This window comes from Mercurialis annua, linkage group LG4, assembly GCF_937616625.2.
Source record: "Mercurialis annua linkage group LG4, ddMerAnnu1.2, whole genome shotgun sequence".
NCBI lineage: Eukaryota > Viridiplantae > Streptophyta > Magnoliopsida > Malpighiales > Euphorbiaceae > Mercurialis > Mercurialis annua.
Window position 1 is genome coordinate 28,008,882 of NC_065573.1, and position 20,917 is coordinate 28,029,798.

General features: G+C 34.9%; 2 protein-coding genes across 4 annotated transcripts; both read left to right on the forward strand.

Moving 5' to 3' along the window:
- The first annotated feature begins 764 nt into the window (after positions 1–764).
- LOC126678529 (uncharacterized) lies at positions 765–2,754 on the forward strand. The gene is made up of 6 exons (XM_050373422.1): positions 765–1,006; positions 1,079–1,223; positions 1,303–1,596; positions 1,670–1,777; positions 2,068–2,567; positions 2,706–2,754. The coding sequence occupies exons 1-6, from the start codon at positions 765–767 to the stop codon at positions 2,752–2,754; spliced, it is 1,338 nt and encodes a 445-aa protein (XP_050229379.1).
- Positions 2,755–4,831: 2,077 nt separating this feature from the next.
- On the forward strand, positions 4,832–20,267 carry LOC126677283 (ribosomal RNA-processing protein 12). 3 transcript variants are annotated; one of them, XR_007640491.1, is made up of 19 exons: positions 4,832–5,465; positions 5,845–6,397; positions 6,806–7,060; positions 8,177–8,277; positions 8,998–9,217; positions 9,935–10,116; positions 10,258–10,479; positions 11,116–11,300; positions 12,417–12,510; positions 12,592–12,648; positions 12,738–12,872; positions 14,323–14,391; positions 15,008–15,121; positions 16,140–16,301; positions 16,387–16,515; positions 16,677–16,778; positions 17,995–18,074; positions 19,255–19,726; positions 19,816–20,267. XR_007640491.1 is itself a non-coding variant. In XM_050371831.1 (18 exons), exons 1-18 carry the CDS (start codon positions 4,938–4,940, stop codon positions 19,613–19,615), a joined length of 3,549 nt encoding a protein of 1,182 aa, XP_050227788.1. In that variant the 5' UTR covers positions 4,832–4,937; the 3' UTR covers positions 19,616–20,267. The 3 variants fall into 3 exon arrangements, 2 of the variants coding, with proteins under 2 accessions (XP_050227788.1, XP_050227789.1); XM_050371831.1 differs by having other exon boundaries at positions 19,255–20,267; XM_050371832.1 differs by having other exon boundaries at positions 6,809–7,060; positions 19,255–20,267.
- Positions 20,268–20,917: the final 650 nt, after the last annotated feature.

The window sequence follows — 20,917 nt, forward strand, 5'->3', positions numbered from 1 at the left end:
GGGTTTAAATTCAATACTGAAGAATATGGGGAGGATCGGGTCACAATGAATAGCGGAGTCTGTGTAAAAGGATCACTCTACGGCCCAGCTGAAAGCGACTTTTATGGAGTGTTGACTGACATTATTGAGTTAGAGTATCCAGCTCTACCAATAAAGAGGACGGTTTTATTTAAATGTAATTGGTTTGATCCTACAAAAACGGTTGGTATGTTAGTCCATCCTCGGTATAACATAGTAGATGTTAATCACAGAAGGAGATACAACAAATATGAACCTTTCATTTTAGCTGAACAGTCCGACCAAATACATTACTTACCTTATCCTAGCAAAAAGCGGGACAAGAAAGATTGGTGGGCAGTATGCAAGATAAAAGCTCGCTCTGAGCTAGACATGCCTGAAACAACTGTTCCAGCTTTCCAAGATGATAGTGCAGAACATCCGCTCGATGTCATAACGAATGACGACCCGACGAATTTAGTTGATCCGAATGGCGAGGCGGACGAGACTGCATTACACAACCCTCCAATAGTAGATACGGAAGATGATTATCCACCATCCTCATCAGACGATGATGACATTGGAGCGGAAGATGATATAGAAATTGCATGATTTGTTTTAATGTTATTTCTGTAGAATTTTGACTTTTATTTACGTTTGTTGATGTAGTAACTTTATTTTGTTAAAAAATTATGTGTTATGGTTTTTATAATAGATGTGATTATTTTTTTCTTGTCGAATATTGTTTTGTAATTTGTTTTGCAGATATGAGAGGTTCAGGTTCTTCTTCTGGCGGCCGAGGCCGGGGTAGGGACACTGGTCAGGGACGTGGACGTGGACGTGGACGTGGCGACCCAGAGCAGGATCCACTTGAGAGCTCGGATCCAGGGGCTGAGCAGCAGGTGCTGGCGGGTAGACCCGCACCGCGGAGAGCGGCGAGACAGCCGCAGGACCAGCCGCCAGCTACGGACGAGACTGGGAGGATTAGAGTTACACCTGATGCTGCAAGGTATGATTGACAACTTTTTTTTAACAAATATTATTTCAAAAATGTGAAAACTAACTTTTTTGTAACATACAGAGAAAGGTTACTAGATAGCAGGAACGACAGCGGGAGCGCATCGAGGGCGATCTTGCCCATTTTCCGATCTAGCTGGTTCCCTGAGGGTTCCTCGTGGAAGAAGCTGACAGCAGAGCATAAGGGCTTCTACTTCGAGGAGTTCAAGGTTGTTAAATTAAAATTTTAAATATATGTTTTACTGTCTTTTTGATTTCTAATTGTTTTTATTAATTAATGGTTTGCAGAAGGGTTTTTGCTGGGACTCCACCCAACCTGAGGACCTGATTAGAGGTGTCTTCTACCGACATGCGGCTAATCGGTACAAAGATACTCTCCACAACATGAAGCCAGATAAAAAAGAGGGCAGTGTTAGTGCTGATACTTGGGCGTCGTGGAAGCGAGACTGGGATACTGCTGAGGCTAAGCAGAAGTCTGAGGTAGCACGAGCTAATCGGCTGAGTGAGCCGTCCGGAGCTGGCACCGGACCGGTTCGACATACCGCAGGATCGAGATCGGCTACGAGGCATAAGACAGTTATGGTAAGTTTTTAATATTACTAATCGTTATATATTCTGTTTATCTACTAATTAACTTTTTCATTTCATATGATAGACTGAGGAGCTCGGTCGAGAGCCCACTTTAGCTGAGTTGCATGTACGGTTGCACCTGACCAATGCTGATCGGACTGTCTTCGTTGACAAGAGATCAAAGGATAAAAACGTAAGTTTATTTTAACCTTAAGTGACTGCTTACTATGATATAAATATAACTTTATATAGTGAGTTGTTTATAGGATGTTTACGTGTTTGTTGTGGGTGTTGTGATTGCTATTTCGTATTGTTGAACAGAGTTGTCTGTAGTTGTTGCAGGATGTCCCTGAAAAATGGGTGATGATCTAATTTTAGAGAAAATGCTGCCGAATTTTAGTTAGAAATGTAGGTTTAAACTAATATTTGTGAAGTATTTTTATAAAGTTTTACTAAACTATAAATTTGTATTTTTATTCTCAGGACCGTTTCCAGGCAGAGCTTGCTGCAGCGACCCAGTCTCAGGCGGCTGGAGAAGGGAGTTCGTCGACTCCAGAGCCGATCGACGAGAACGAGCTGTTTTTGTCTCTCGAGGCAATCAAGAAGCAGCGAGTCTACGGTATTGGTTCGGCTTCAGCATCCTACATCGGCCAGAGCAGCCGATTGCGCCGCGGCGGATCATCCCAGTCACAGCAGCAGGCGGTCGTTAGTGAGGAGATCGAGCAGCGCATTGCTAGAGAGGTTGAGGAGCGACTCGAGCAGCGGATGCGTACTGTGGAGGCGGGTTTTGAAGAGCGGGTCGAGCAGCGGATCCGTACTGTGGAGGCGGGTTTCGACGAGCGGATCCGTACTGAGCTTGCGCGACTGATGACTACACTCCCACCGGAGTTACGACCGCAGTTTCCCCCACCTCCACCTCCACCGGCTGACGACACTACTAGTTTGGAGTTGTATAGTATTTGGACTCGGATTTTTATACTACAGTTTGCATATTTTGACTTATTTAGTATTTATCGAATTGTATACTTTTTTACCGTTTATTTATATATAACGGTTTATGTTTATTTGTTGTTGTCTATCGTGTATGTCTGTGATTAGTTAACGGGTCTATTAAAAAACAGGGAAATTCAAAAAATGCCGAAAAACGGGAATTTTCTGCCGAAAAAATAAAAAATTAGCGACCACATTTGAGCTGTTAGCGACGGATTTTCCGTCGCTATATTCCTCAAAAAAGACAAAATTGGACTAATTAGCGACGGAAAGTCCGTCGCTAATCAGTCCACTTTTGCGACTACAAGTAGCGACGGATTATTCCGTCGCTAATTTAGCGACAGAATAATCCGTCGATAATGTGTCGGTATTTGGTCGGCTAGCCCGACCAAAATACCGACTGAACAAGGTCATATTACCGACGGAATTTCCGTCGGTAATTTGGCGACAGTCCTCTCTTTTGGGTCGCTAAATGATTAGCGACCCAAAATGTACCGACGGATTTTTTCCGTCGGTAATCCGTCGCTAACCTTATGTAGCGACGGATTTTAGCCAATCAGCGACGGAAATTCCGTTAAAATTACCGCATGACACTTAAAAACTAAAAAAAGAGCACATGTAATCAACTCTCCATCATCTGACATATCATCAAAACAATTCTTAAAAATACAATAGACTCAAAATACCTTTAAAAAGCTAAAATTTTAAAAAATAAAATAAATTTTAATTAAATAATTAATTAAAATTAAAAATTAAAAAAATAAATAATAAAAACCAACTCCCCTCCCTTTGCCACCTCACTACTTTGTTGCCTCCACTACACTAGACGCTGTTGACTTCGCACTTCTCAACTCGTCCTCTTCAGAGGACGAACCCATTTGGATTCGTTTTTTGAGGATGACAAATGAAGCTCAATTCGTCATCTCCCAAAGAGAGGAAGAATGAGGAGTTTTATTTAGCGCAAAAATCAAGACAAGACTGACTCTTTTTGTGGTAATAAAAGTCCCTCCCTACAACATGAATTAAGAATTCTCACAATAAAGTCTACTTCACCTATTTTATTTATTTCAAAAAGATCAAGAACGGATATATATAGAATAGATATATTCCAGCTCAAGTGGGTAGGTCAAAAACATAAAAATCTTTCATGAAAAAACAAACAAAATATACAAAGAACACAATTAAATTATGTCACAAACATAAATTGAGAAATAAAGGGTGTGAATACTAATGAGATCGTAAATGATTATTTCAGGGGAATTTTGTATTTATCATATCCAACGGGTATTTCAGAGTTTTTCATTTGGTTTTAATCCAAGAGTTTCAAATACAATGAATAGAATATTAACAGGTAGTTAGAAATTAAGAAATTAAATCGAAAATTTTCTCGTTAAATCCTTCTAAAATTCCCAGGTCAGATGGGTTCATAACTTTTTATTTGTCAGAAATTTTGCATATTGTGAGCCCATTGATTCAAGATTTTTTTTTGTAGGGAGAAACATCCTTAAAAGCATTAAAAACCGAACCAGTGGCCGAACCGGTAAGGCCACCGGTTTTTAGTTCAATGACCGGTTCAACTGGTTTGATAAATTTAAAAAAAAAAATTAAAAATTTACGATTCACCGGTTTTTTACCGGTTCAATCCGGTCCGATCTGGTTCAACATCCGGTTTTTACCGGTTTTTTACCGGTTCAACTGGCCAACCCGGCCCAAACAAAAGATCCGGTTTTCACAGTTTCAGATCGGACTACTGGCCGGTTCACGGTTCAACCGGTCCGACCGGCCGGTCCGATTTTTAAAACACTGCTTAAAAGTATGAACCATATACTATAGTTGCTTTGATCCGAAGGTTCACTAGTCCCGGTTAGTCACAAATTTTTTTCCTATCGAGTATCAATATCTGTACAGTTTATTATAAGATTTTAACCCATAGACTCCAAGATATCTTACCTTAAATCACGGATTACACCCGTAATGCATTCACTAAAGGTAATACCGATTGTTTGTTTGGTAGAAGAATCCGTGAATAGACAACACATATTCTAGCGCCAAATGCCGTTCTATATCAAGTCATCAAACCGGGTTCATGGACTTCCCCGTTATAAATATTGTAATCGTTTGGTATTTGAGCTATTGATTTTTATTATGAATTAAAAAAAATATAATTACTGAATATTAATCAAAGTTTAAGCATCAATTTGGTATATCAAACAAAGTTTGATTATTAATACTATAATTAACCCCTTTTAGACTTTGAATTCCGAAGCTGTTAAACCCTACCGATAGCTCTCTCCCTGAACATCCGTTTTCCTTAAACCCTGAAGAGCTAGAATCGGTAGCTCTCTCCCAAAACCACCACCGCCATGAAAAGCCACACAAAACAAGAATCTAAATCTAAACCTGAACCTGAAACTGAACCCACATTCAAAGATGACTCAGATATCTGCCAACAACTCATGTCCCGTTACTCATCTTCCAAGGCCATCCATCACCGCCACCTCCTCGCCACCGCCGCCGCCATCCGCTCCATGCTCTCTCCCGACAACTCCCAACCCCTCCGCCCGTCTGCTTACTTCGCCGCTGCGATTGATAACCTGCGTAATCACGAAACGTTAGATTCCACTGCTATTGCGGCGCTTTTATCATTTGTTTCGATACTAGCGCCGTTAATTCCGGAGAAAGAGATAGAGAGTGATAAGGCGAGTGAAGCCGTGAAGGTGTTGGTGGCGGTGGTGGAGAGAAAGGAATTAGGGCTAGGCGCAGCGAGTGTGAGCTGTGTGGTAAAGTGTTTGGGGTTTTTGATTGTTGCACATTGTGATTTAGAGAATTGGGAGTTTTTAAAGTTAGGGTTTGAAACTGTTCTTAAGTTTTGCATTGATAAGCGGCCAAAGGTAAACTATCTTTGTCATCCCGTTCATAAAAATAATAATAATTTGATTTATTAAGAAGTCTGTCTGGAAGAATAATTCAATTCCATTTCTGTGAGATTGACTTCAAAATACCTTTAAATTCCTACTTGATAGAATTCAATTATTGCGAATTTGAGCTTTCCGAACTATAGAATTGACGGAGTAAACTTAAATTGAATTTAGTTCTTTCAATATTATGTATTCCAAACAGGGATGATTCGTCTTTGAGTTGGAAGAACTGAATTTTGGTAACCAAAGTTTTTCCAAGCATGAGAGTTGACAGTGGAGTGCAAATTTTGCAAGTGATAACTGTATGTATGATTTTCTGGCGTAATTGGATGTTTTTAATTGTACTTTTCAGGTTAGAAGGGCTTCTCAAGATTGTCTTGAGAAGATTTTGAAGTCTTTGAGGTCCTCTTCTGCTGTAATCAAGGAATCTAGTAAATTGGTTCTATCAATGCTCAAGAATTACAAGGCCAATGCACGTGGTCTGTGTGAGTTAAAGTTTGTGGATGGTTCTAAAGATGAAACACTATCAAAACCTGGGAATTTAGAGGTTTTGTATATGCTAAATTTACTTAAGGATGTTGTTCCATATCTTTCTGTCAAGACCAGTTCGAAACTTTTGTCAGAATTACTTAAGCTTATTCGTCCACATTTCTCACCTCTTACAAGACATATTTTTAGAAGTACTGAAGCTTTTTTTGAGACTTCAAAAGAGGAAGTAATCGGCCCTCAGTTGGAGAACATTATAAATTCTCTTTGTTTATATGTAACCGGTGGAGAGAAGAACCCAGTGGATACTGTCATTTCTGCAGGAAATTTATTAAGAATTGCTTTAAACAAACTTCACGCATTGGGTTCAAGGTCCCCGTGGATGAGGAATGTTCCTAAAGTTTTTTGCTCTGTAGCTGGTATGCTTATTCTTACTTTCATTTATAGATTGACATACATGTTCAGATAGCATTCACTTTACTTATGGTATGTTCTAATGTTCTTTTTAAAAAAAAAAACTTTTATAGATCTTCCTGCATTATGTCTTATATTATTTGTTGTTTTCAATCACTCATCATAGATAGATTATGCTATTTTTCTTTTCATTTAGTATCCTTGATCTTGACAGATTCCAGTGTTAATTTGTTAAACTTTATGGATACATGTAATTCATGTTGCTTTAGAGTTTATAGATTAGGTCGTATACTTCACGTAAAAATATATGTTACTACTAATGATATTCTCCTGGTTCAATTTATTATCGTTTATGGCATATCTTGATCACACAGTTTAGTTCCCCTGATACATCTTATTTATGCTGACTGAAGCAGGGCTTTTGACTTGTCAGACTACCGCTGCATCACAGGCATCAGATATCTTGAAGGAGATGATCAACCAATGTATAGATGAAAGAAAGCTCTTAACTGATGATAGCCATTCATTTGAAGATGTAAGTCCAGAAAGCCAGGAAGGGGATATGTTGAAATCAACATGCATTGTTTTTGAGAATACCTTAAGCTCTTGCAATGGAGCTCCAGATGAGCATCTCTTGCAAGTCATATCTGCTTTGTTTTTGAAGCTCCGTACGTGAATTTGTATCTTTTGTAGCTATTTTATTTTATTTTATTTCTGATTTAATTTATATTTTTATTAAGCTTGCTGGAATTGTCTGATATGCCTAAACATAGTGGTATTATAAAGAGGTGAACTGATACAATATTGAGATTCTCATAGATTGCACTTTGTTTCAGCCAGCTGACATGAAGACTGTTAATGATTTAAAATTTTCTGGAGTTTCTCTTTAGTTAAGTAATTGATTGTTTAGTGTCAGGTGGACAATGTGAGTAGTATGGGTGTAAGCATTAGTGCATTTGACAATTTGAGATATGTTCCTGGTTATACTTATTATGGAGGGTTTCCCAGGATGCCTATAGTTATTTATAATTTTTTGAGCTGTGAGCAAATGGAGAGGGGTCTAGTGACTTGTTGGTTTCACTCAGCATTTAGGACCAGAACTAAGCAATTTAAAATTCCCTGAATGCCTTTTTAAAACCAAAAAGCCACCACCCAAATAAAATTCATCCACGTTGCTCTTTTGATTCCTTGCTGCTCAGTGTACATTGACTAAAGTGCTTGTAAACTATGTTGTTTAGAATTTTCCTGAACTGCTATGTCATCCTCTGTTCAAGGTCTTGTATGAATGACATCTTTCGGAGTGATTTTTGCTTATAAATGGCTAGATCATAACAAAGGAAATCCTTCAGAAGTCTTTGTTTTGTATTCCTGCTTTTCAGCATGTGATCGTCGTGAGCGGTCTAACTGCCATCAGCTTTATTTCCTCTGTCCTTTCTAAATAAAAAGTTTTTTGTCTTCTTTGTAAGCTACCTTTTGGACTGTTAGTTAAGCTCATCTACATAGTTTTACCAGTTATTTCATTTAATAGAAAAAGAGTTCACATGTATTACGTTTTGTCTTGAGCTGTCAAATTTTAACATCGGAAGAAAAGCTCTTTATTTTTAAATGATGCACTCAACTTCATGTCAGAAATGTAATTTTGCTATAACTTTGTGTAGTACTGCCATTATTCTCTTTTTTTATAATTGGAGAGGGGCCACGTTTGTGGGAGGATTTGAACTCACGACCTAGCTGGCTTATACCATTTGAGCTATAGCTCATTGGTTGTAATTGTTATTTTGCAGGAGAGGTCTCATTCATCTTCATGAAGGATATTGTTCTCAAGCTTGCTTACTTGATGAATAGTATGATCCAGGAGGCCAAGGATAAATATGAAGCAAATCATGTAAGTGTTTGACAATGTTGTTCTGTATATATGGCCTCAGCTATCTGATGTTAGAAATTATCATTTTGTGAGGCCATAAGATTGTCTGGCTTTGCTCTCAAGTGTAACCATATCATGTTTCCTGCAATCCCTTTCCCATTTTTTCATAATCTTTATGGAGAAACAATTGTTTTAGGGTTAGAATGATGGTGTGCAGCGAGTTGAAGCTATAGATTTCTTTGTGCAAATGAGATTTCTGTTTCATTGGTTAAGAGCTATCTCAAAAAATTACTCGGTGTCCATTGTCCGTATAGTATCGAGTTTTCATCCTATAAAATCACTTCTAAATTTATATATGATGAGTACATGTGTGCATGTCTATATATATATGTATGTATACATATATTTATATGTTTCTTTTTGTAGATTTGAAGTCTCAAAATATGTTTTTAGAAAGCTTCTTTTATGTTTCCCTTCAAAACACTTATATTACACAAACAAATCTGCTACAGCCCAAATATAGCCTTTAATTGTTATTGTTTGTGTAAATTGATATCAGTAGATTCGCCTGGCAGATTTAATATGAACTGTCCTGTCCATGCAGTGTCTTAAATCATTGTAGTTTTAGCAGATATTTGATGTAATTTTAGTTTCATTTTGATGCATATGTTTGTTTCTTGTTTGTGGGCGGCATACATTATTTTGAAATTAGACTGTACTCAATGTTTACCTTTTCATCAGATTGTGCAGCTTCAGAATTGCATCGGAAGTGCTGTAGTTGCCATGGGTCCAGAGAGGATACTTACACTTATACCCATCTCTGTTCATGCTGATAATTTTACCTGTTCGAATTTCTGGTTGATACCAATACTGAAGAAACATGTGGCTGGAGCATCACTAGGGTATTTCATGGAACATATTGTGCCTCTTGCAAAATCCTGCATGCGAGCCAGTAAAAAAGGCATGTCCTTATATATGAATACAATTAATTGATTTGCATTAATCACAACCTTTTCTTTTCTAAATAAGCAAACTTTCATGTTTGGAAATATATCAACAGATGTTTAAAGATTTAAGCTAAATTGTGTGCTCAAGTGTTTGTATACTGCATGAGTTTATATATGTTTAATCTAGAAGCTGTATCGCATGCGAAGGAACTACCTGCTTGATATGTGCGAGTAGAAAAGGTCAACCTTCTTGTGTGATTGTGCTATTGTAAAGACAATTTTACCAAGTAATTCTGTATGATTATGTAAGATGCCGTGACTTTTCTTTCCCTCTCTACTCTCAAAGTTTGCATATAATTTGAATTGAAAGTTTTTAACAAAATTCAGGTGGCAATAAGGTTAATTTATGTAGTTGTGTGTATTGCAATGTAGATTTTTTTATAGGAGCTGAGAGTCTGATACTTTTGCTGTTCAATCTGATCTGAAAACATTAAAAGTTACCTAACACAGAAAATAGCTGTTTGACCTAAGAACTGTAGCTGATTGTTGATTCACATACCATAACAGCTTTTACAAGTCCCTTTGAAAATTAGTTGGTCAAATGGATTGTTAAATGATGAAATATTAGTTTTTCTGGTATTTCATTCTTCAATAATATGCAGTAAAATGAAGTTTTACCCACCTTAGAATGTTTTTATTTCCTTGTCATTTATTTACTTCCTTCTTTCCAGTTAAAAAGTCAGTAATAGGTGAAGATCTGCAGGCTTATGCCCATGGTCTCTGGGGTCTGCTCCCTGCCTTCTGTAACTATCCTGTTGATACTCATAAAAAGTTTGGGTCTTTGGCTCAACTTCTGACTACCTTTCTAAAGGAAGATTCATTCATGCATCAAACTATTGCCGTTTCCTTACAGGTAATCTTTCTTTTCCTCTCTGTTGACAAGGGCCAGATTTTCATGCCTCTCTCATGGCCTGATTTAATTGTTTATAAATATATCACATTTTTATGCACATTGGATTTGGAGTTTATTTTTTTTATTTTTTTTCCTGTATAGACTCTTGTGAATCAAAATAAAAGTGCAGTTATCTCTAAGAATACTGCTAGTGAGTCACATGACAATTCAGTGAAGGATACTCTCTTGGAATCCAGGACCTCTTATTCGAAAAAAACTGCAGCGAAAAACATCAAGGTTTTGTCATCGCATGCGCCCGAGTTGCTTCAGGCTCTAGTGGACTTATATGTTGATTCTCCACCAGAGAAGCGCGCATATATAAAGGTTACATAGCATTTTTAACAATTATTATTTTTGAGTTCTTAAAGCGTTGACATGTTTACTTTCTTTCCTGCTTAGTAGAATAATTGGTTGATGAGTATATATTTCTCTATTCTTCTGTAACTGTAGTTTACAATATTTTGCCCTCCTGTATTTTTGATGGGTATGGTATAATTCTAACTGTTTATAAGTCAATCTAATTTTACACAGTTCAATTTTGTTTAGTGTTCAGGTTAACCTGATTTTGTTAAGATGTGATGTTGAACCATTTTTTTGCTTTGGGTATATATCAGTTTGGTTTGTGCCAGTCAAGACAAAGCTTGTTGGGTCAGTTTGGGTAATCAGTGATCTGATATGTAATAGCTATTTTTGGTTTTAGGTGAATGCCGTTTGATTTTCTTGAACAAGTATTGCTGTTCCTGCATCAGCTATAGATTTTACACCAATAACTAATTAAAATTCTTAACACTGGCCACGACAATGCTATGGATGCTTGATCATTTCTTTCTATAATGCTTAAATAATTGCAAATTTTTTTCTTCATGCTATGGATGCTTGATCATTTGTTTCTTCATGTGTTTTTGGTTCACATGCCATATATCATTATTTATCAATAGTAATATCTGGTCGTTTTCTCAGGATGCTGTTGGTTGCCTGGCTTCCATTACTGATTCTTCTGTTACCAAAAACATTTTGATGCCATTGCTTAAGAGGTTTCAGCTTGTGAATGACACAGGAGAGTTTGAACAGCCAATGAACAAGGAAGATGAATTGATTGAAACAAAGCAAGAAAATTTTAATGCAAACGAGAAAGATGAAAAGAGGTAATTGGGAAGTCTTAAGTTTGCTTTATTGGAGCTGTCTTTCAGACAAAAACAATATTAGATGTCCAGGGGAAATATTTGGCTTGAAGCAAGTGTAATTTTGTTCTCATGTGCATAGGGACATTAAGTTAAAAAATAAGGTTAGAACTAGTGGTCTCAAACTAGCAGGATCAAGCAATAATCCTATCAAGAAAGCTCGACATCTTCTTGCATTGGAATTGAGTGAAACAAGTCAGGAAGCATAGCTGCATGAAAGAGGGTAACAAATTGATTAATGGCCACTACAAGCTTAGCTATTCTATATGGACATAATAACTCAGGACTTATGAACTCTTGGCTCCTAATCCTTCCTCGTTCTAACTAGATCATGTAGGGCTTCTATCCTGATAATGCATATTTGACATCTAGAGTAGACTGTAGAATTTTTGAGAGTATCAAGTAACAATGATTGAATTTGCACCCCAAAATGTTACCACAAAGTCTAAAAAAGATGCCCTGCTGCTGTAAAATCAAAGATAATTGACTAACTTACTGCTAATTGATATGATGCAATCCAACCTAAATCTTGACAAAATTTAAATGTTGATATTTTATCTTGATTTTTCTTGAGCTTCACTGGTGAAACAAAATTGAAGTAAAAAGGGGATCTGTATGCTCCCTTAGTATTAGTTTGCCTTAACATTCTCCTATTCTTTTCCTTTTCTCCTCTACCATTTAGGTCCTCTGGAGTTGAAGTCATAACCTCCTTTGGAATTGAGGTGCTTTTAAATGTTAAACTTTTGCCTTGTCCTGATTTTCTATGTTATCATATTTCATTACTCAAATTTTAAGGGATGCTGCTGGTCACCCATTGTTGTTTTTTAGTCTAATTTTGTTGTTTCAACCTCAAGTTGGTGACTGCTTAAGTAATAGTATACTTTTCTTCTATGGTCTTTAGAGCTTAGATCTTTCGATTTCCTAATTTACTTGGTTTGCTATTTTAATTGTTTGACCGGGAGTTGCGTCATTTTATATTATCATTTGGTCCATTTTAATAGATATTTTACTTTTAAACTATGAACAAAATGTTTCTTTAGTCCACTCGAGTAGTTTTTCACAAGTTCAGCAAACATACAGGTGTTTGATCATGGAGTTAATGTCTTCTCTCATTGAAGGAGCCAAAGAGGATCTGATCAGTCTAATATATAATTATGTTGTTCATATATTTAAGGTAGATACAGCATCAAACCTCTTTTTTTTTTAATTAGTTTTGTGGTTCGATCAATCTAAAGAATCTTTTATGAATGTTTAGGGTGATGTTCTGAATTGCTATTGTGAAGCATACCACACTTTAAGCAGAATTTTGAAGGTTTGTACTGATCATGTTGCCCACAAATTGCTACATACAGATACTAATAGCTTTAAGATTTCATAACTCTTTTTCACATGTTATTGCAGAAACATGCTCAGTTTTGCTCTTCTCAATTTGAGGAGTTGATAGACTTGTTAATTGGCCTGAAGCCTCCTACTGAGATTTCTTCCCTTAAAAATCGATTTGCTTGTTTCCATATTCTTTTGAATCACACGTTAGAGGTGAAAGTTTCTTTTTTTATCTTTTTTTTCATTTTCCTTTTATCTTTGCTTTCATTCTCTGCTCATTCCCCCCTATGTATGTTTTCCTTGGACTTCCTTCTACCAATCAATGAACTTCATAATTTTAAAAGATATTGAATGATGCACCAAAATTGCCTCTATTTCATCACAATGGAACTGATAATTGATCTTAACTTTGTTGAGACTTTCGTTTCCACAGTATCTGTAATTTGCAAGTTAATTTTTTATTACACTATCGGTAGTCATCAATTTCATTACCATTTAAACAAGTGAGAAGCATTGTTATAATTTTGATATACTCCCTCCGTCCAATTTCAAAAGTCCCATTTCATTTTACACTAAGATTAAGAAAATATTCTTTACTATGTCTTTTTCTTGTTTCACCCTTATTAATGATACTGGAATTTTTTATATAATTTCATTTGAAGGTGATTTAAAGAAGGGTAAAAATAGAAGTTTAATGTAAAAGTCATCAAAAATTAGACGTGAGACTTTTGAAACGGAACATCCCAAAATAGAATGTGGGACTTCGAAAATGGGTTAGAGGGAGTATATACCAATAGGTCTTAAAATCTTTTGTACTTTGTTTTCAATGGCTTTTTAATAGAAATAAAGTATCAGGATGTTTAGTATATTGGGAAATAGTGATGGAACATGATTCCGGTTCCGTTCTTTTGGTTTAGTATACTAATTTATCTTAAACTCTAAGATCGCTATACCAAATGAAATGAAATATTTCAAATTTTAGTGGAAATAACACCAATTTTTTTGTATCATCCCAAGAAAATGATCTAATTTTACTTTAATTTATCAAAGAAAATTAAAATAAAATGTCATGGCTTTAGGTATCCATTTCTACTTGGATTCCAATTCTATGAGATGTCAAACAAGCTTTATAAGTTGTTGAATGCAATCCACCGGGGGCCTTTTGCTAGAAAAAGAGTGGCGTTTTTCGTTGTTAAACACTAACATCAAAGTCATTTTTGCAAAAATAGCATTGGATATAAGTAGTTCAAACAATATTCCAAACAAAGAAATTAAAAAAGGCAAGATAATTCATACGGTGCAGCTGTGCCTCTATCTTCTTTAGGGAAGATGGAAAGCGATGCAGTGCCATATTCAATGAAGGATTACTAACTTCTAACTCAAAATCTTAGTACAGCCTCTTGAAAGTCCTCTCTCACATAATTCCTTAGTACATAATTTATTGATTACGAGTTACCTTTACAGCCATTATTATGGTGTCTATATATAAACTATGCCTAAATGCTTGTCCTTTTTAATGCATTTTAAAGGAAATTATGTTTGCAAGAGCACAAGTTGAAACTTGAATAGAGTTACTTACAGGCTAAAGGCACTTTTTTGGATCCTCATTACTGTGCTTTTGCATTTACTAAGCCTTGCTAATCTTTTTACGCACCTTGTGCAGATCTGCTTGGAGGAGGAAAATACAAAGGCTTTTCTCATCCTCAATGAGATTATACTTGCTTTAAAGGATGTAAGTTGTCCAGAATAACAGGTCTACTATTCCAGTTTTTCTTCTCTTTCCTTTTTGTTTCCTGTTCCCCATGCCACCATCTAGAAACTGCCAACATACTCATGTCTCTGTATTGTTTACTGTCAATAGCCTGTAAAGATTTTATTCCAAATGTGAACAGTAAGGTATTCATGCTTTTTTCTTTTATTTTGCCTTCCATGTAGATAATTTTTCATAGTGCATCAGAATAGAGAGCATCTATATTAGCAAGAAATCATGGCTGTAACTTTCTCTCCTGGTTTTCAATTGCAAGCATATTAAAATAATCGATCTATGAAAACTGTAGCTATCCACTTGGAATATTGATATTTCAAAATGAACTTAATTTGATGCTAGGCCTGCATTAATATTCAAGATTCAAATCTTCTTCAATTTGCAAAAAAATACTTCCATTGGTAGCATCAAAGGAATTATAACAGAGCCTATGATATTTTTGTCATCATTATCTTTGATTTATTTTATCTCAATTTGTTTTTTAAATGTGGTTGATATTAAAACTTAATTCTTCTTGTTGAGCACAATATACAAGTTATTTATGAGTGCAATCATTAATATGAAGCTAGTGATTACTATACAGGCGAATGATGAATTTAGGAAAGTGGCTTATGACACACTCCTTATGTTGAGCTCCTCCATCAGAAATCTATCACTTGCAGGTTCTGGTGAACCTTATCACAGACTGGTCAACATGGTTAGTGCATCATATCTCTTTTTTAAGATTGTTTATATGTGCTTCATTTGATTTGGCCCCTGTTCCCTACTTTGTGATATTCATTTACATTACCACTAAAGTAATCAGCTGTTTTCTTGTAGGCTTTATTATTGCGGGTCATTGATTTGATGGGTATTCTGGAATCAATTGTAGTAATAGTTTAGGAAACATATGGAGACTATTCCAGATTCTGTTTTTGGGTGACGAAAAACCATAATTAGTAGTCTGGTACTGAAACAACTAAGAGGAATATGTCATATAAAAAGTGCAGGACAAAGTGCACTTCTATGTAGGGAAAACAAGAAGTTAATTTTTTAATGTAGCTCTACTAATTCCAGCAACTTTCGAATGTCAAGCATCTATCAATATTTTAGTCATATGTTGAACATGGTACATTTCAGTAAAGTTACTGGTCTATTAGAATGAAAACTGTTGACCTTCTCTGTAACTGGTTTGCTCAATTGAATGTTACATGAATGTTGAAGTGAATTTGTATTTACGCTCATCTTTGGTTCTGTTTTTAGGCAACTGTGATCAAGGTGAAATTATAAATTCTTTTAGCCAGCAGTTATAGACTGAATAGCTAATGTCAAAAGCTTGAAAAAAAAATCCCAGATAATCTCTAGGTCAAATATTTTTTGCCCAAGTGAGGACCATTTTTTAGGCAAACTGTTCTTATGCTTTTATGTACTATTGGAAAGGCTGTCATTTCCTTGATAACCCTTCCATAAAATGTTAGTTTCTGCCACCTTTGTTTATGTTAAATGGGAGACTTTAAACCAAAACTCAACTTTCATTTGTTTTGTTTTCCTTTGTGATGGATGAAACACTTTATGTATTAAGATTACAAATCTGGATTTTATGATGTTGTGTTGTCATAAAATAATGATTTTTTTCTTATGGGTCTTATAGAGATTGCTATAATTCCATTTCTGATTTGAAAATTGTTATGTAAATACAGACGTTCTATTTTCTAATGATCAAACTCGACTTGCAGATAATGGGTTATCTATCGGGCCCATCCCCTCACATAATAAGTGGAGCAGTTTCAGCACTGTCTTTACTGGTATATAATGATGCAGACATCTCTCTCAAGATGCCTGATCTTGTTCCTTCACTCTTATCATTGCTGCATACCAAAGCTGTGGAAGTCATAAAAGTATTTGCCTCCTCCATACCTAATTTAAATTCTTTCTATTACTCTACGCCAAATGTGATCAACTGATTGGGACCACATTAAACAGGCTATTTTGGGTTTTGTGAAAGTACTTGTATCATCCTTGGAAGCTAAAGAGTTGCAGAATTTTCTACCTGACATAACCAACGGCATACTCCTCTGGTCAACTGTCTCCAGGTTTCATTTTAGATCCAAGGTATGTATAACTTTGTGTTGGTAATTTCACATATAAAAGAAATGAAATTTTGAGTGCTGATGCTTGTTATTGGTAATACATGTGCCTGTGCCTGTGTTTTGTCTATTAACTGAATCATATGTTTTAGGCATTCCTTCATGTGAATGTTTATTTGAATTCAGGTAACAGTGATATTGGAGATTATGATGCGGAAGTGTGGTTCTACTGCTGTTGAGTTAGTTACACCAGAGAAGCATAAGAGTTTTGTTAAAACTGTTTTGGAGGTGTTTTTCTCCCTCTTCTTCTGTGCTTCTTTTATTTATGTCAAATCAATATTCAGTTGACTTTAAATTCAGAGGCATCCTTTTGATTTCATTTGCATTATGTAATCAAATATCTGAGATTTGTTAGCAGTAACCTGTCATATTTGGTGTCCTATGCGAAGAAAAAAGACAGAGATGTTCTGTTCCTAAGTTTTCTGTGCTCCTGTTTCTATAAGAAACGGCTAAATTAAAGCATGCAGTGCCTCCATCTATTAGTAATGCCTGATCTTCCAAATTTCTAAATTCAAAAATCTCATGTAGAAGTTTTTCAGATTGCTTTACGCAGTAGTTGTAACTTTCCAGCTGTAATACAATCTTTCTGAACTTGCACTTTTATTATATAAACATAAATGACTTAAATATCAATTGCCCCCCCTAAACTTGCACATTTTGGTCAATTAGCTCAAAATTTAATTTTATTATAAATTGGTAAGAAACTTGTACATTACTATCAATTGGGTCAGAATTGTCTAATTCACACGCGGAAACAAGGATGCACGCATAAGGTCAAGGTGCAATTGACAATAATGGATACATTTTTGACTATTTTGATAATTAAATTAATTTTTGTTGCTAATTGACTAAAGCGTGGAAGTTCAAGGGTAAAATATAATTAAGTCTAGCATAAATGAACTTTCTGTTCTTAATTCTTGAACAAAATTTAAGCTATTGGGCTGATTTGATTATTGCCATATTTTCTCTGTCCATGTTTATGTGATTAGTAAATTTTCTTTTCTACCCATCATAAACAGCCTGGTGTTTTGTTCCTTTGGCTTTCAAAGTACCATTCATTGATTCAATAAAAGAGTATTCAACTGGTGTTTTGTTAAAATTGTTTTGCAGGTGTTTTCTCCCCTCTTCTTTAGTACTTCTATAATTTATGCCAAATCAATATTCAGTTGGTTTTAGATTCAGAAGCATCCATTTGATGTCATCTGCACTTGCATTCTGTATTTGAATTTCTAAATTTTTTTAACCTGTCATATTTGGTGTCCTACATATGTTCTGTTCCTAAGTTTTCTGGGCATTATAGTCATATATTAGTATAAATGATTGCTATTTTGTAGTGTTGGAAGGATCAGATTTGCTGCATTCCAAAATTCTTTTGGTCTAAGATTTTGACAATTTTTGTAATGCAAGTATTGATTAAACATTTTTCTATGCCAATCTTGTGCAGAATCGTCATCATAAAAAAACTTCAAAGGAAGATTCAGCTGACATGGAAATAAAGCTTGCAGATTCTTCGTCAAGCGATAAGTATGAGAAGTCTCTTCTATCTTTTCTATTTCCACTTCTTATTTTTCTCTTGCAATAGTTTATAGGGGTGGGCATGGTTCGGTTAATCGAACCATGAAGTGAATCTTAAAATCAAACTGTTAGCTCGGTTTTTAAATAATTCAAATTTGAACCTAAGATTGATTAACTAAATATCGGTTAGGATTGGATAGTTAATATTTTATTTTATTAATCATAAAAATTGTTTACTAATTTTTTATTATGTAACGCTTAAATTATACTCCCTCCGTCCCACTCTAATTGACAAAATATGGAGTTTTTGGTGTCCCATTCTAATTGACAAAACTAACATAACTATAATTTTTTCCTTTAATTTTCCATCTTTACCCTCATTTAAAGTCATGTCTTTTATGGAAAAATGGTGAATATTCAATGAAAATTTGACTAATATACTAATAGCATTAATTAGCTCTATTATCAATAGAAGGGTATACAAGTAACTCTCTATGTCATTTATTAGTTTGTATTGGTTATTGTAATTTAATTATTTTGTCAATTAGAGTGGGACGGAGGGAGTACAAAATTATTAATTCAGAAATAAATATAAATTCAACATTAAATTACTGTAAATCTGTAATAATCAATCACGGCATTCAGAAAAAGAGAGGATATCAAGATAAAATATGTGACATTCAAAACAAGGATTATAATGTATAATAACGACTCTCTAAAAAAACCTAAGGAGATGGAGAGGTTAAAAGATAAGAGTATACAGTGATAGACTTGCTTATATATAGGATTTCTAAATAGAATTTTGTATATAGTAGTTAACTGTGTCAGACGATATTAATAATTAATTTTAAGATGTACTTAAATTAAGCTGGTTAACCTAATCATCGGGTTTTAATGTTAAAAACCCAAAACCAAACATCAATTCATAAAATAATACATTCAAACCTAAACTTATAGCATCCGATTGGCTAACCATTATTTTAGTTTGATGCTAATCTGTTTCAGTTCGGTTTATGGTTTGATTGTTTTTTTTTTGCATAGCCCAAAAAATTTCCATGTCCTTTTATTTTCATTTGATGCAAATTTTACTGGAAGAACTCCCCCTTGCCTCTCATTTCAAAATATACGAATAACAAGGAATGAAGAATAATCTGTCTTAATTGCTGTTTAATTTGCTTTTTTTTTATAGGATTAGAAAGCGAAAGCAGAAAGACTTTGGTTCTGTAGCTGGTGAAAAGTCTTCAATGAGGAAGAGAACAAGAAAAAATAAGGAAAATGAGAACCCTCCTACTTCAGCAGAGCCTCATATAACAAGTGGTAATGGTGGTGCAACTGAAGAGACTAAAAGAAACGGGAACTTAAAATATGAAAAACCTGCAAAGGGTCCATCCGCTGATAATGGAAAAAAGAGGAAATTTATCAAAGAGCCGACTGGTGGTGGGAAAAAAAGCGTGGAACAAAGAAACACGAGCAAGGAAGGGGAAACTGTATCTCATAGAGCTCCTTACACTCCCAAATTCCGCAAACACAATAAATTTGGGAAGAAGTAGAAAAGTTGGTGACTGTTGTAGGCTGTGCAGCACATTACAGTGCTTCCAAATTGCACAAAAGAAGAAATTCGAATAGATGGAACTTGGAGCAGAGGAGCATCAGCAAGAAAGGTGAAACAGCATCTCATAGATCTCCGAATTCCGAATTCTGCAAACACAATTAATTTTGGAAGAAACAAAATATTTATTGCTTAGTGCAGGCTATGTAGCACAACATAAAAGGAAAAAGTATAGTAGATACAGATCCTTAAAACTGGAGTAGTTGCTTCTACAGCTGTTGTAAGAAATTTCACCTGCCAAAGCAATTATAAACTCGATGCGAGAGATAAATGGCACCAGTCTCGAGCATGGAGGAGATGAGCAACGGTGCATCATTTTTCATACCAATTGAAGATATCTAATCAAAGAAGTATGATAGTTTCTCTGGAACTTATAATGTCATAACTTGCCAAATTTTGAAGTAATGAAATTGGATACTGATATTAACGTGTATTTCTGTTTCTAGTAGTACTTGTGCTTGTGGAAATTTGAAAATAATGTATTATTTATCATAGTGGGAGATTATGAGAGTCCGAGTTGAAATTATTTAAGATAGGGTGACAAAGATCTGTTGTGCAAACATGATTTTATGAACTCGATCCAGTTGCCACAACCAAGGAAAATGAAACTTACTAATAGTTTAGCTGCAATGGCTAGGCCTCTTCAAATGTTTGGGATCGTGGATTCAAATTTCGACCACTTAATAATTTAGTTGATAGTTTTGCCAACAGTTTTTGAGACAAGTTGCAAAGTACTACCATTTTTATGACGAGCTCTCTCTCTTTTCATATTTGTTTTAAAATTTCAAATACAAGAATTGCTACAAATTTTTTTCTTTGAATTGTTATAATTAGTTGTTTTGTTTCTTTTAAATATATACTTCTTCTGTCTCAATATCAATGAAACCATTTTCTTTATATATAGTGTAATAAAATTAATAATTTCAATCTTATATTATCTTAAATACATCACGTTTTTTTTAAATATTTTTTAAAGACGTTATTTAAAAAGGATAAAATAAAATAAAATATTGGTATTATCTAAAGACATTAATTGAAAAAAATAAAAATTAAAAACTAACATAAAAAATATTTTATTAATAAAAATTGTAAACTAGAACGGGACGTTGATTTTTAAGGGCCGAGATGGATCAATATCGAGCTCTAAGATTTATTTTGCTCCTGGAAAATAACTACAGGGGTTGTTTTATTACTTCAGCCTTTTTTTAATAGTAATAAAACAAAAATCTTATCTACTACATTT